The sequence below is a fragment of the Pan troglodytes genome, chromosome 2, assembly GCF_028858775.2.
Source record: "Pan troglodytes isolate AG18354 chromosome 2, NHGRI_mPanTro3-v2.0_pri, whole genome shotgun sequence".
In the NCBI taxonomy this organism is placed as follows: domain Eukaryota; kingdom Metazoa; phylum Chordata; class Mammalia; order Primates; family Hominidae; genus Pan; species Pan troglodytes.
Window position 1 is genome coordinate 115,805,305 of NC_086015.1, and position 14,584 is coordinate 115,819,888.

The 14,584-nt window shown below is 37.8% G+C and overlaps 1 protein-coding gene across 4 annotated transcripts in view; it reads right to left on the minus strand.

Annotated features, from left to right (window-relative positions):
• Nucleotides 1-14,584, minus strand: part of BTLA (B and T lymphocyte associated) — a 35,897-nt gene that overhangs the window by 3,401 nt on the left and 17,912 nt on the right. For 2 of the 4 annotated variants that reach the window (XM_063806994.1, XM_001154904.6), the window contains 3 exons: nucleotides 12,089-12,403; nucleotides 3,846-3,989; nucleotides 2,392-2,438 (listed from right to left, as the gene is read on the minus strand). In XM_063806994.1, coding sequence (XP_063663064.1) covers nucleotides 2,392-2,438; nucleotides 3,846-3,989; nucleotides 12,089-12,403 — 506 coding nt within the window. The remainder of the gene's footprint in view (nucleotides 1-2,391; nucleotides 2,439-3,845; nucleotides 3,990-12,088; nucleotides 12,404-14,584) is intronic. The other 2 variants (XM_063806995.1, XM_063806996.1) reach the window with 1 other exon arrangement.

A 14,584-nucleotide genomic window follows, 5' to 3' on the forward strand; every position in this document is an offset into this window, starting at 1 on the left:
ATTAGCCGCTCCTACCTATACAAAGGTTCACCTGACAAAGAAGATGTGTTCATTCTAGGGGCTATTTCAGTTTTTTAAATTCAAGTTTTGCCCATCGATTTATATTCTTGACATCTGGCCTAACTCCTTTAAGGTATCAGGTCCACTGTCTTTGAAAGTCAACATACTTTATCTGGTCCTTTGTCATCCTCATTGTGATGTGTGCAGTAGGATGTCTATGGCAGATTTCCTTGGCAGAGCTCTATCATGCAAGCATGTCTGGCTTTACCCTGAGAAGCTATGTAAGAATTCCTGATACAGTGCCACCCTCTGATGTGGTGGCTGCCCAAAAATAACAGTAAGGCTGAGCGACTGAAAGAGGCGGAGGCTGCTTGGCTAAAATAAAAAGTACTCCCAACTCCACTGAAAAGAGCCTGGTTGAGGTCAGTAGGTGGCACACTAAAGAAGACTGTCAAGTGAACTGAAAAATAGCCTTTAGTCCTCAATATATCAACGAGGATCCTGTGATACTTTTCAATCTGTTTAAGCCTGTCAATTGAGTTCCCTGTCTCTCATCCCAAGAAATGGCTCATTTCCATGAAAAATTTTGTTAAAATGAATGGAGCAAAAGAAAATATAGTGCTCTGCAGCACCCCTGCTGTGGCACCCCGTCAAAGTGGCTGGGTGCCACAAGGCCAATGCACCACAAAGTGGTGGATAGAGATGATAAAGCCAGAAACAGCAATCCCACCTTACATTCCTATGGCAGGTTACAGTATACAAAGCATTTTAAAATTTGTATTTATAGTATATGTTTAGATATAATTCACATGCCATAAAATTCACCCTTTTAAGTGTACAATTCAGTGGTTTTTATTAGGCAAGCACTTTATACCCTCAAAGGACCGTTTTGGATTAAGATCAGAGCTTTGGCTTTTATATGTACCTGTTACGTTTGTACCAGTTCCTTTCCTGTCATGTTTATACCAGTTCCTTTCTGTACTTTGATTTCTCCACAGTTCCCAAACTAGTTTTATGTTAAGAAATATTTAGCCCCAAGGGTATAATATGGTATCCTTTTGATTATTTTCTGAAATGCTAGACAACTGAAATGGGGCAAAAATCTTCAAATTCCTGTTAATAGCAAAAACACTTTAAAACAAACTTCCCAAACAATTGCACATACAGAAAATACCCTTTTGAATTAAGCTTCAAATCATAATTTATCCAGCCTACACAGGAAGAAAAATGTCCACAGCTTAACCAACCTGGGTTTTACTTGCACAGTAAATTATTTAGATTTTTATCTTAAATAATTTCATAGCTCCCTGGCCTTATTGTAATCAAGTGAAATTTTTATTATTATTATTATTTACTATAGAAAGAAAATAATATTTAAGAAAATTTCCCTATTTGAGGGAACAAAGCCTTAGCACCCAACACAGTGCCTACTGATGCTCATGAAAACTTAATAGAAGTTTGTCAAGTTGAGTGTATTTGGTCTGGTTTAAAATTAAGCAGCTTGGTGGGGAATGTTGAATGCCATTTAATATTATATATAGAATTATTGGCTGTATCGATTTTGTCTTTTGTGGAATTTTTAAGAGGGTTACTACTTCTTTATCACTATTCTTCCTTATTGAAACACACACACACATCAAGTTCCTTTGCAGTATCTCATTTATGACTGTTTAGTTTTAATTAGAGAGCTTCAGAATGCTTTTCCACAAATATATTGCCTCATCTTGCATTCTTTTTTAGTTCTAATATCTCCACAACATTCAACTCAAAAGAAAAGCCTACATTTACATTCCAAACCTTATAGGGAAGATTGACTCCAAAATTCCCTTCCTTTAGTCTGAGTGGTCCTTTCCTTGATGAGCCCATACACATTGCCAGGGACCTCTGTGTAATAACTAAGCCAAAGATCATGACTCTATTTTGCTGGTGCTATTTATGAAGATATCTAATCATTTTATGAGGTTATTTGTGGGTTCATTCTTTCATCAGCTCCCTACTGTCTTCCAGAAAGACCTTAAGGTGTTTACATAAAAAATAAATGAATAGCCTGAAGCCACATAACAGGCAAGAGCAAAGTCAAGTTTGTATGGTTCAGTCTCTGACTTTTCTGTCTTGGATCTAGACTGCCTTCCATGAACTTCCAAAGAACCACTTATTACGAGACTTGTTAACCCTAAAGAGTCTTTGCTGCATAGAGAGCAGAATGCAAAATTCACATTTTTAAAAATGGGTCTATGTGTATATATATATATATATATATATATATATATATATATATATATATTACATAGAATAATGCCTGGCACATGGTGTTATATAAATTCATTGAATAAATAAATAAACACAGTATAACACAAATTGCATTTGTTTCAACAGATACATCAAGCTTACCAGGGTAATTTCCCTTCCTGCTGTGTCAGAGAGTTCATTTTGCTTTCCTAGACGGCAAAAAGAAAAAGAAGTAATCAAAAGGAGTAAAGAAAGCAGAAGTAAACCACCTTGCCACCCGTGCTTATCCTGTGAATGCCAGGGATAGTGTTGTTAGTTTTGGCTTGTTAATTTGCTTTGCCTAGCACACACTTGTTTGTGAGAATTCACACTGACCAGCTCTCTCTCTGGTTCATCACTTTTCAGTCCACATAGCCCCATGGCATATCTAAGAGGAAGGGGAGGGATCTAGTATATCACTTGGAAGAGACAAGAAGTCCTTGCTCTGGGGACATTCCATACTCAATGCCAGAAATGCTGCTGTCCTGTCACCTATGTAGCCAAGATCTCCTACTACCTAGTTCACTTTGGATGTGGTAAATCAAAAGATTTATCCCTGACTCCTTTTCTGAAGTTCTGAGAGAGGTTCCAGCAGTCTCAAGAAAGATGATGAAAGATACAGACAGGCCATAGAAAGAGCCATGGAGTTGCAGATGAAGAATTGGGGTAAGAGAGAATTCTTCAGAATCCAGAGAAGGTTCTGAACTCCAGAAGTTCTCACTCCAAAATACCAGAAGCACTTTTGCCCAGTCAAAGGTTATTCCTGTGTCACACAGAATAAGTGTTGCTCTATCAAGCTCAGTTTCTATAGCTACACTGTAGCTGGTGTTGTGAAAACAGGAATGTGAGAGGATGGAGGAGAAGAAAAAGGAAAGAGAAAACTGAAGTAGTTCAGGCCAAAGCTAGATCAGAATTCTCTATGCTTTCCTCTCTTACTTAACATATTTGGTCATGACATTGAGAGAGTTCTTGCAAAAGTAGAAAGGAATTATTTTCAAAATATCACACCATTCCCATCATAGCCAAACCCACATTTTTCATATGCATTATTGTTGGGTAAGAATTCAGGTCAAGCATATGTTTATAATGGCAACAGAAAGCACAGACATATTAATTTTCTCTGGGGACATTGGTTCTTCAGTTACATAAGGGTGTGTGTGGGATTGGCATGATGTGGTGTGGCTGTGAAAAGAGGATAATACAAAATAAATCAGATATCTTGATCTGAGAGATTGTTTCAACTTCCAATCCTGTTAAGGTTTAGAAGAGCTCTTTCTCACACAAACCTAAGATTGATGCAAAGAGAATGATGAAGTCTCAGCAATGTGCTATGCTCGCCACAACTCTAGCTGGAATACTGTGCTGTGGTGAGCATGCCTCTCCCATGACTCAAGGGAGCCCCAACTAACCTATTTAGCTTTTTAGCACATGTATGAGTTGTCTTCTAGGAAATCATTATCCATGGTTTACAGGATTGGGAAAGGAAACAACAGGAAGAAACTAAAAATCCTTTAGCCCCAGAAATAAGAATGGCCCCAAATGTGTGGTACTGGGGGCAGAGGGAAAATAGAACCCACCTTGGTGCCTTCTCAGGCAGCAGAACAGGCAGAAACAGGTAGTGATGAGTAGAGGCAATCCCCCCAAAGGAAGTAAACTATACAGGAGCCAGGGTCTGCTTGCCATTTCGTCCTTGGAGGGTCGTTCTGAGGCACTTTTTACATCTGGAATGTTAGTAAATGCTAAAGAGAGTTAGGAAATCTGAGATATATTGGGATCAGCGGCACCCCTCTGCATTGTCAGAACTTGAATGAAGGAGATTTCAGGCCAATGCCTCCATTTCCCCTTCAGAGGCATTCCTCAAGAATCCCAGTGCCCTCAGCCACCTCTTGCTTTCTTGCTGAGCAGATGTGGCTCTGCAATAATTTATCTTTTGCAGAAATTCTTTATTCTGATAGAGTTAATCTTCCACAGAACAATATTCATGATAACTGTCAGAAGGTACTTCATTAAGCCTTTCTATTTACAGTATCTAACTCTCATATTCATCACTTAAGTAGGAAAACCATTGTCTTTATTTTGTCCCAAGAATTGCTCCAAGTCAGATAGCTAGTGAGTGGCAATGGGAACTCAAGCCAACATGTTTGTAATATGAAATTCAGGTTTCTTCAACACAATGTCCTTTCCTTGTCTCGTAACTTATCAGAATCTCCAAATATCAAATACTTTTGATATCCTTAAAAGTGCTCTGCATGGCACACAGTTAATGCGCATTACTATTGATCAATGTTAATATGCATTGAGGCCCTGTTTGTCTGCAGTTGTTCACAGCTCCTTAGCAGGTTGTGAAACAATTTAGTAGGTCACAAATAGCATTTTAAAAAATGAAACAGAAGAGGATAGAAATCATCAGAATGCATCACACACACTAGAGCAGTGGTTCTCAAGCAGGGAACACGTGTGGCAATGTCTGGAGACATTTTTGGCTGAAACAAGGTAGGGGGAGGGAGGCTGGCAACCAGTGGGTAGAAGCCGGGGATTCTGCTAAACACCCTACACTATACGGGATGCAACCCCCACTTAGTGCAACAAAACATTATCCAGACCAAAATGTCAATGGAGAAACTCTGTCTTACGGTTAAGTATGACCTTATGAAACTTTTTTATATTTGTGTGCATTATGGGTTGTGATGTAAGATCTGGTTGTTTTTTGTTTTTTTTTTTTTTTTTAATTTTGGGTTACTGTTAACACAGTATGAAAAATACTGGAGTAAGATATTCTAAGGTCTGGCCTGGTGGCTCACACCTGTAATCTCAGCACTTTGGGAGGCCGAGGCAGGCGGATCACTTGAGATCAGGAGTTCGAGACCAGCATGGCCAAAATGGTGAAACCCCATCTCTACTAAAAATACAAAAATTAGCTGGGCATGGTATGCACCTGTAATTCCAGGTACATGGGAGGCTGAGACAGGAGAATGCTTGAACTCGGTAGGTGGAGACTTCGGTGAACCGAGATGGTACCACTGCACTCAGCCTGGGTGAAGAGTAAGACTCCATCTCAAACAAAAAAACAATTCTATTAATTATATTATAATGTTATTTTGTTTGGCTAGATGCTTAGGTTTGGGGTAAAAATGATTAGAGGCAACTGAAGTTGCACAAAAAGTGGTTTGGTTATTCAGAGTGGTAACAAATGTTGTCTATTGATGTTGCAGCTGCTGTTTAGGTTAGCGAGCAGCCAAACCACTGCCAGGAGTGCCAGAAACAGCTGTCTGGGGGAGGGTCTTGGATAGCAATGGGGACTAAGGTTTCTACAACAGATACCCTAATACAAACAGATCTGCTGGATCAAGAAGATCCAACTTCTGTTATTTCTTTAACCACCAAAAAAACCTAATTTCCTTAATTTTACTTGATTAGTTTGATCAAATAAAACTAATTCAGAACAAACTGTTTCTCTATTTCAGAACAAACTCAAAACTCCCCCTAACTTATTTTGAGTTTGTTCTGAAATAGAGAAACAAGGTAAATAACTGAAATTGATTGAGAAAATGATGAGGGTGTACTCTCGCGTGTGTCCAAAACCAGAGCTAGCCTTGAGGAGGATTCCAGTGTTTGCACACTACCAGAGAATCCAACAATCTATCTCAAGATCAGTAAGCACAATTGGTGGAATTGTTGACACAAAGTAAATATCTGGGCTTATTTTGAAGCTCACTGAAAGACTGTAAATACAACGCAATCTTTGTCTCTCTGCTTTGATCACCTCTTCCCCATTCCTTAAGCATAAGGACACAGTATAGTCTGCACAATGATATCTCTGGCACCTGGAATAACAAAAGGCACATTCAGCAGGTGCTCCAAATCAGGGTGGAAGCCCACAAGGACTTCCTGCCCTCTCACTCCACACCCACTTTCCTGCCACAGATAATGATCACATTTTGGGGAAGTTCTTTTTTCTTTCTTTCTTTTTTTTTTTTTTGAGATGGAGTCTCGCTCTATCACCCAGGCTGGAGTGCAGTGGTGCAATCTCGGTTCACTGCAGCCGCCACCTCCTGGGTTCAAGTGATTCTCCTGCTTCAGCCTCCTGAGTAGTTGGGATTACAGGCGCCTCCCACCGTGCCCAGCTTATTTTTTGTATTTTTAGTAGAGATAGGGTTTCACCATGTTGACCAGGCTGATCTCAAACTCCTGACCTCAAGTGATTTGTTCGTCTTGGCCTCCCAAAGTGCTGGGATTACAGATGTGAGCCACCACGCCCAGCCTTGGGGAAGTTCTTAATCAGAAACTGACCAAGGGAAGTTTGGGAAGGGTGAAGTGGCAGGCCAATGGATGTTTCAAGGGCTGTTCCCCAGCTCTGTCAACTTTTCCCCTAGGACTTTGGCTTGTTGTGCAAGGTGCTTTTCTTCATTCTGGGAGAATAGTGCTTTCCCAAGAGCATCCAAGCCCCAACTCTGTCACGGTCCTGTTCTTACATGAACTTTTAACTTGAACATAAACAGCAAAAGAAGGTCACTTATAAAAACAAGAAAATGTCCAAAATCACTTCGGAAATATATTTCACAGGAAAAAATAAAATACTTTTTATCAGACCTCCAAAATTTCTTTATGAAAAGCATGGTCCTTAAACATATTTCCAAAATATGTTTTTCTCCTCACCTTATACTTAGTTCACTGAGCACTTTCAGGTTCAGAAGGAAAAGGAATTTTTCTTTGACCCTCCCTGTTATTTTTGTTTTCACCACTTCACTAAAGAAAAATGCACACCTAGATTAAATTAGTTTTAAATCCACACAGAGTTTAAATTAAAGTTAATTCCTAAACAATTTACCTTTTGTGAAGGAAGTAAAAAAAAAAAAAAAAAAAAAAAAAAAAAAAAAGAAATATTACACAAATTCCAGCCTTCCAGGACATTATAATCTTTCATGGGACCTAAAAGACATTTCCACACATTTCTACAGTGAAAGGAAATGATAAATGAGAGGCACAGACCTTAAATGGCATAAAAATTGGTAAAAAGGAGTGATCCCTTCCCCTCAGGTGATCATGAAAAGCTTCCTTAAGAACTTGGAAAATTAGCTGAGATTGAAAGGAGGGGTAGAATTTCCATAGGTGGAGAGAGATGAATGGGTGCTCTACAAGTGGCAAGAGCAGCATACACAGGGCAATGATGGAGATGTGGTTATGGCAAGTAAGGCCATCAGGCTGCAACTGAGAGGCTGTATGTGGAATCCAGAAACAATCTAGAAAGGTGGTGGGATCAAACTGTGGAAGACTTTGAATGCTGGTTAACAAAGATGAGCCCAATATTGTGACCACTGGGGATGCTATGCAAGAGAGTGTTGTTATGAAGGAAGTGTATGAGGTAAATTAAGTGTATTTGGCTGAAATTGACCAAAATGGGGAAATACTAAAGACAAAGAGTCCAATCATAGAATTAATTGGAATTATTTAGAAGGAAGATAATGATGGTGCAAGATGCTCAAAGAAGCAATTGGAGGAAACACATCACAGAGTGGAATGTTGTGGAGAGACAAGAGTAGGAAGCCAAAGAAAATTCTCTGGGATTTCCCATGAGGATCAAGAGCCTTAATTAACAAACTGATAAGGAAGGGAGTGATAGGAAGGATAGGTGAGTAGGAAACTAGGAGAGTAGAAATGTTCAAAAAGAAACTGACAAGGCCCTTCATGTCTCCTAATTAGCTCTTAGACTTTCTCTTTCACCACTTCATACTTCACATACTTTGTTCCATAAAACCCCCCAAGGCACAGGATTTAGGAGGGAATGTTATTCCCTTTCCCCTGAAGTTGGGTTCTTTCCTCCACAAAATAGATAGATTGTTGATCCTAATCTCAGCCCCAACTTGATCCCTAGAACAGGCACCTTTATGCACTTTACAAACTACAGATTATCTTTAGTCATCATGAATGACCCAAATATGGGATAGAGCAGAAATTGCAATGCTACTTTTGTGTAACAGACTTTTGTATCACAATTAATTATTAACTTCTGACCTTGCATCTGACCTTGGCTAAATTCATGTCTCGTATAGAAGTAGATTAGTTCCCATAAAGAAAGACTGAATTACACAAGGCTTCTCTTCCAAGGAAGGTAGACTCAATGCCTCAAAATTTAATTTTATTATACATTATATTAATATATTATATAAATTAGTTAATAGCACTTATTTATTCAATAGTATACATCATTCTAGAATTAATATTTTGCAGATTTTCCTTATTTTTATAATTTATTTTACCTGTTTAAAAAATAGTATTTGTTAAAAATTCAATATTTTATCTCATTAATGTGAATTAATAATGCAATTCTTTCCCGAAAGTGGTCATTCCATACATCCTTAATATAGGCTTCTCCAGGTTGATGAAGACAATTTTTGTGCTTTGCATATACTATGTTCTTTAATTCATTTACAAAGAAATATTTAGTGAGCCCCTACCATGTGCCAGGTACCCTGCCATCCATCATACAGAGCAAAGATGTTTAAGACACAGCTTCCATCCTGAAGAGGTTTATAAGCCAGTGCATGGATGGTCACAAGTAACTAGCACCGAGCTTCACGCTATATTTGCAAAAGCAGAGTCCCTAACTCTGCCATCGATTTCTCCTACATTTCATAATTGAGGGTTGTAGCTACTACTAAAGTGCTATGCATTTTTTCATGGTGCTGCTGTAAGAAATTTTAAACTAACCTAAAGCATTTTAAAAGAATTTCAATGGATTCCTTCATTGGGCTACTTTAAGGGAGCTGAAAGACACTCAAAAGTAAGCATATAAAGTAACAAATTAATTTTAAAAAGATCAGTTGTAAAATGCATGCATTCAAGTGAATGATGTCCATAAAGGAACTAAACTGTGTGAGGCTGCCTCCAGAGTTCAGCCATGCTGCTATTGCAATAACCCTCTTTTGAAATTTCTCCTTCCCAGTAACTTTAAGGGTCAATTTATGAGCAACAAAAGAAACTCCACCTTATTTCTTATAATTAAAGGGCACTCTTCTTTGATCCAAATATATTTTTATTGTGGTAAAATACATATAACATAAAAATTACCAATTTAATCATTTAAAATGTACAATTAAATGGCATTTAAGATACTCACAATGTTTTGCAAGCATGACTACAATCTAGATTCAGAACATATTTATCACCCCAAAAGGAAACCCTCTACCTTTTTAGTAGTCATGTCACATTCTTTATTTCCTCAGCCCCTGGCAACCACCAAGCTACTTTCTGTCTCTATGGATTTGCCTATTTTGAATATTTCATATAAACAGAATCACATTGTATGTAACCTTTTGCGTACATCTTCTTTTACTTAGCGTAATGCTTCTGAGGTTCATCATGTTGTAGCATACATTAGTACTTCATTCCTTTTCATGACTGAATAATATTCCGTGTGTGGATAAACTACATTTCCTTTATCCATTCATCAGCTGGACATTTAGGTTGTTTCTACCTTTTGGCTATTGTGAATAGTGCTGTGATAAACATTCATGAACAAGGTTTTGTGTGAACATATATTTTAATTTCATTTGAGTATTTACCTAGGAATAGAATTACTGGGTACTGTGACAACTAGGTTTTATCTTTCGATTTTGAGGAACTGTTAGACCACTTTCTAAAGTGACTGCACCATTTTACATTCTCATCAGCAATGGATAGGGTTTCTATTTCTTCACATCCTTGCTAACACTTATTATTTTCTGTGTTTTTTTTATTCTAGTCATTCGATGGGTGTGAAGTGGGTTTTCACTGTGACTTTGATTTGCATTTCTCCAGTAACTAATGACATTGAGCATTTTTTTCATATGTTTATTGGCCATTTGTGTATTTTCTTTGATGAAATGTCTATTCAAGTCCTTTGCTCATTTTAAAATTAGGTTGCCAGTCTATTTGTTGTCGAATTTTAGTATCTTTTGATGCACAGAAGTGTTTAATTTTTATGAGGTCCAATTTATCTATTTTTGGTGTTATTGTTGATTATGCTTTTGTAATCATATCTAAGAAAACACTGCTAAATCCAAGATCAGAAACATTTATCCCTATGTTTTCTCCTAAGAAATCAGAGTTTTATTGTTTTATATAATGCAGTTTTTATAGTTTTAGCTCTTCTACTTAAATGTCTGACTTATTTTGATTGCTTAAAATATGGAGTGAGATGAGGGTTCAAATTAATTCTTTTACATATGAATATCCAATTATCCTGGCACCATTTATTGAGACTATTCTTTCCCCACTGAATAATCTTGGTACCCTTATCAAAAATCAATTGACTACGGATGTATGGAGTTTATTCTGGACTCTCAATTCTATTTACATTGATCTCTTTGTCTATCCATGACAGTACTACTCTTTTTTTTTTTTTTTAACTGTCATTTTGTAGTAAGTTTTGAAATAGGGAAGTCTTAGCTTCAGTTTTGTTCTTTTTCAAGATTGTTTTGGCAATTCTGGGTCTGTTGCAACTCAATGTGAATTTTAGGATCAGCTTTTTTATTTCTGCAATAGCAACAAAAAGCTGTTAGGATTTTAGTGGAACTGCATTGAATCTGTAGATCACCTTGGGGAATATTGCTATCTTTACAATATTACATCTTTCAGTCCATGAATACAGAATGTCTTTGCATTTATTTACATATTCTTGAATTTCTTTCAGCCATGCTTTCTTCGTTCAGTGTACAACTCTTATACCTCTTTGGTTAAATTTGTACTTAAATATTTTATTCATTTTGATGCTATTGTAAATGGAACTGTTTCCTTAATTTTCTTTGTGGATTGTTTATTGCTAGTGTATAGAAATATCACTGATTTTTGTGTGTTGATCCTGTATCATGTGGAATTGCTAAATTCATGTATTAGCTTTAATAGTTTTAAACAAATTTTTAAGAAGTTTTCTACACATAAGTTCATGCCATCTGTGAATAAAGTTTTACTTCTTTTTTTCTAAGTTAGATATCTTTTATTTCTTGTTCTTGCCTGTTTGCTCTGGCTAGAATTTTCAGTTTAATGTTAAATGGAAATGGCAAAAGCAAGGATCCATGTCTTGTTCCTGTTCTTAGGGGGAAAGCTCTAAGCCTTTCACCACTGAATATGATGTTGGCTATAAAATTTTTATAAACCAAGTATTTTTTACTCTTACCTACTCCCCCCTTATGTATTTTTTCATGTTTTATTCAGCTTGGTTTCCCCGAGCTTAACTTCTATCTGTCCTTCCTCAGTTGTCAAAGCATATTAAAGGCCTCTTTTGGGGAACAGGGAAGAGAGATGAAGCTCTGAATATTCCCAGAAAATCACTAGGAAGTCAGTTAGTTGTTTGCTGTTTTTCCTCTAAACAAACTGTGAACTATTAAGAAGTGTTTAATTGCCTATGCACCACAAACATAACTTCAAGAAATTGTAATGAACAAAAGTAAAGAAGAGAAAAATGGGAAAAAGAGAAAAAAAAAAACAACAAAGAAGGACAAGCAATCACAGAGCTATTCGCAACTATAGGTATTCACTTTATAATTTTTTCAATATTTCAGTGGTCTACTTTTGGACTTATCAAATAAATTTTATAATCCCTAAAGTCAAAAACAATAACTTTTACTATCTATTTCTCTACTCTCCTCTATCTCACTCACCTCAAACGCACACATACACACACATATGTACACACTGGCACATAACAATCTGTGAGGTGTAGCAGATTTCAGATGTGCTATAGGAGTTGGCTTTCTAACATAATCACTTGAGAAACTGAACCCCCCTCTTCCTGGAAACATTATAAGAAAAATATCAGATGGTCTAGGTGTTGAGAACTCACCTGTCACATAAAGAGTTGTTGAGTGGCTTTCAATGAGATTAGACTGAAAATTTGCAGAACAGCGGTATGACCCATTGTCATTAGGAAGCACTGGTTCAAAATGTAGAATGAAAAATGAAATGTTCTTCTCTTCTTTCCAACTTGTTTGTCTGTCTTCAAGTTTTACACATGTTGTTCCATTGAGCTTGCACCAAGTCACATGAGGCCTGTTAGCACAGTATTTCACAGGGCATTCTAGTTCAAAGGGATCTCCTGCTAAGATGGAGTGTTCAGATTGTCTCTTTATATAAAGCTGTACATCACATGATTCTTTCCCTAAAAGATAAAAACAAAACTAAAATCAAATATGTTCTTCTGGAAGTACCATATATATGTGACTTCAATAGTTCTCAAGCATTATTTGGTAATTTTCAAAAACAACCCCCCAATTTCTAGTAATTAAGCCTCACTAGCAGAATGTCTCATACATATTAGGCACATAATAAATATGTTTAAAAAATGAAATAAATCATTTAATCCTCTGTCTGTCAGGCCTCTGAGCCCAAGCTAAGCCATCATATACCCTGTGACCTGCACGTATACATCCAGATGGCCTGAAGCAACTGAAGATCCACAAAAGAAGTGAAAATAGCCTTAACTGATGACATTCCACCATTGTGATTTGTTTCTTCCCCACCCTAACTGATCAATGTACTTTGTAATCTCCCCCACCCTTAAGAAGTTTCTTTGTAATTCCCCCCACCCTTGAGAATGTATTTTGTGAGATCCACACCCTGCCACCAAAACATTGCTCTTAACTCCACTGCCTATCCCAAAACCTGTAAGTACTAATGATAATCTCACCATCATTTGCTGACTCTCTTTTTGGACTCAGCCCGCCTGCAAGGTGAAATAAACAGCCTTGTTGCTCACACAAAGCCTGTTTGGTGGTCTCTACACACGGACACATGAGACACTGTCTAAGTCTGTGTTCTGCTACTATAACAGAATACCTGAGATTGGATAATTTATGAATCACAGAAGTTTTATTTGGCTCATGGCTCTGTAGGCTGGGAAGTCCAAGAGCATAGTGCCAGCATCTAGCAAAGGCCTTTGTGCTGCATTATCTCATGGCAGAAAGCAGAAAGTGGAAGGGAGCACACAAGACAGAGAAAAATGGGGGCCAAAATTTATCCTTTTATCAGGTGCCCACTCCCATGATAACTAATCCATTCCTACAATAAGGGCATTAATACATTCATAACCTCTGATGTCTTAAAGGTTCCACCTCACAAAACTGTTACAATAGCAATAAAATTTCAACATGAATTTTGGAGGGGGCATTCAAACCATGGCATTCTGCCCCTGGTCCCCCAAAACTCATGTTCTTTTCACATACAAAATACATTCATTCCATCTCAATAGCCCCACAAGTTTTAATTTATTGCAGAATCAATTCAAAACACTAAATTCAGAGTCTTATCTAAATCAGATATGGGTAAGATTCAAGGCATGATTCATTATGAAGCAAATTCCCTCCAACTATGATCCTGTAAATCATAACAAGTTATCTACTTCCAAAATATAGTGGTAGGACAGATATAAGACAGATATTCCCATTCCAAAAGGGAGAAATAGGAATAAGTAAGTCCAAAACCCAACAGAGAAATAAAATGGCATTGCTGGGCTTGGTTGATGCTTCAGCACTCACAAGTTGGAGCATCCTACCTGCAGCTCTCCCAGGCTAATGCTTCAGGCTAATAGCTCCACAGCTCTGGGGTCTCAGTGGCTGTCCACTCCCATGGCTCCACTAGGCACTGACATGGGAGTGGACTCTTCCTGGGCCCTCAGGCTGTCCACAACATCCTTTGAAATCTACGTGGAGGAAGTTGTGTTCCACGCCTCTTGCATTCTGCTAGCCTGCACACTTAGCAAGTGGGTGCCACCAAGGCTTACCAATTGCACCTTATGGAGTGGTGGGTTGAACTACACCTGGGCTCACTTGAGCCATGGCTGGAGCAGCCAAGAAGCACTGTGCTGGAATTCAGAAAACAGAAACCTGAGGCAGATCTGGGCAGCAAGCCTGTAAAGGGCATTCTAGTTTCCCCTGAAATCAATTTGCCCTCTGAGCTCCGAGCCTATGATGGGAGGGGCAGCCTCAAAGGCTTTGAAATGCCTTCAGGGCCTTTTTCTCAACTTCTTGAATAGTACTTCACTCCCTTCTATCCATATTAATCTCTTTAACAATGGTCACTAGGCCACACCCTTAGTATTTTCTCCCAAACATGCCTTTTCACTTTTTATATGGCTAGGCAGTGAATTTTCCAAATCTTTCTATTCTGCTTCTCTTTTAATTATAAATTCCATTTTTAAGTCATTTTTTTCCCTCCTGCCTCTTACTGTATGCAGTTAAAAGTAGCCACACAGCAGCCTAAATGCTTTGCAGCTTAGATATTTCTTCCACCAGATATCCTAAATTATTGCTCTTAATTTCTGCTTTCCGTAAAGTCCTAAGAC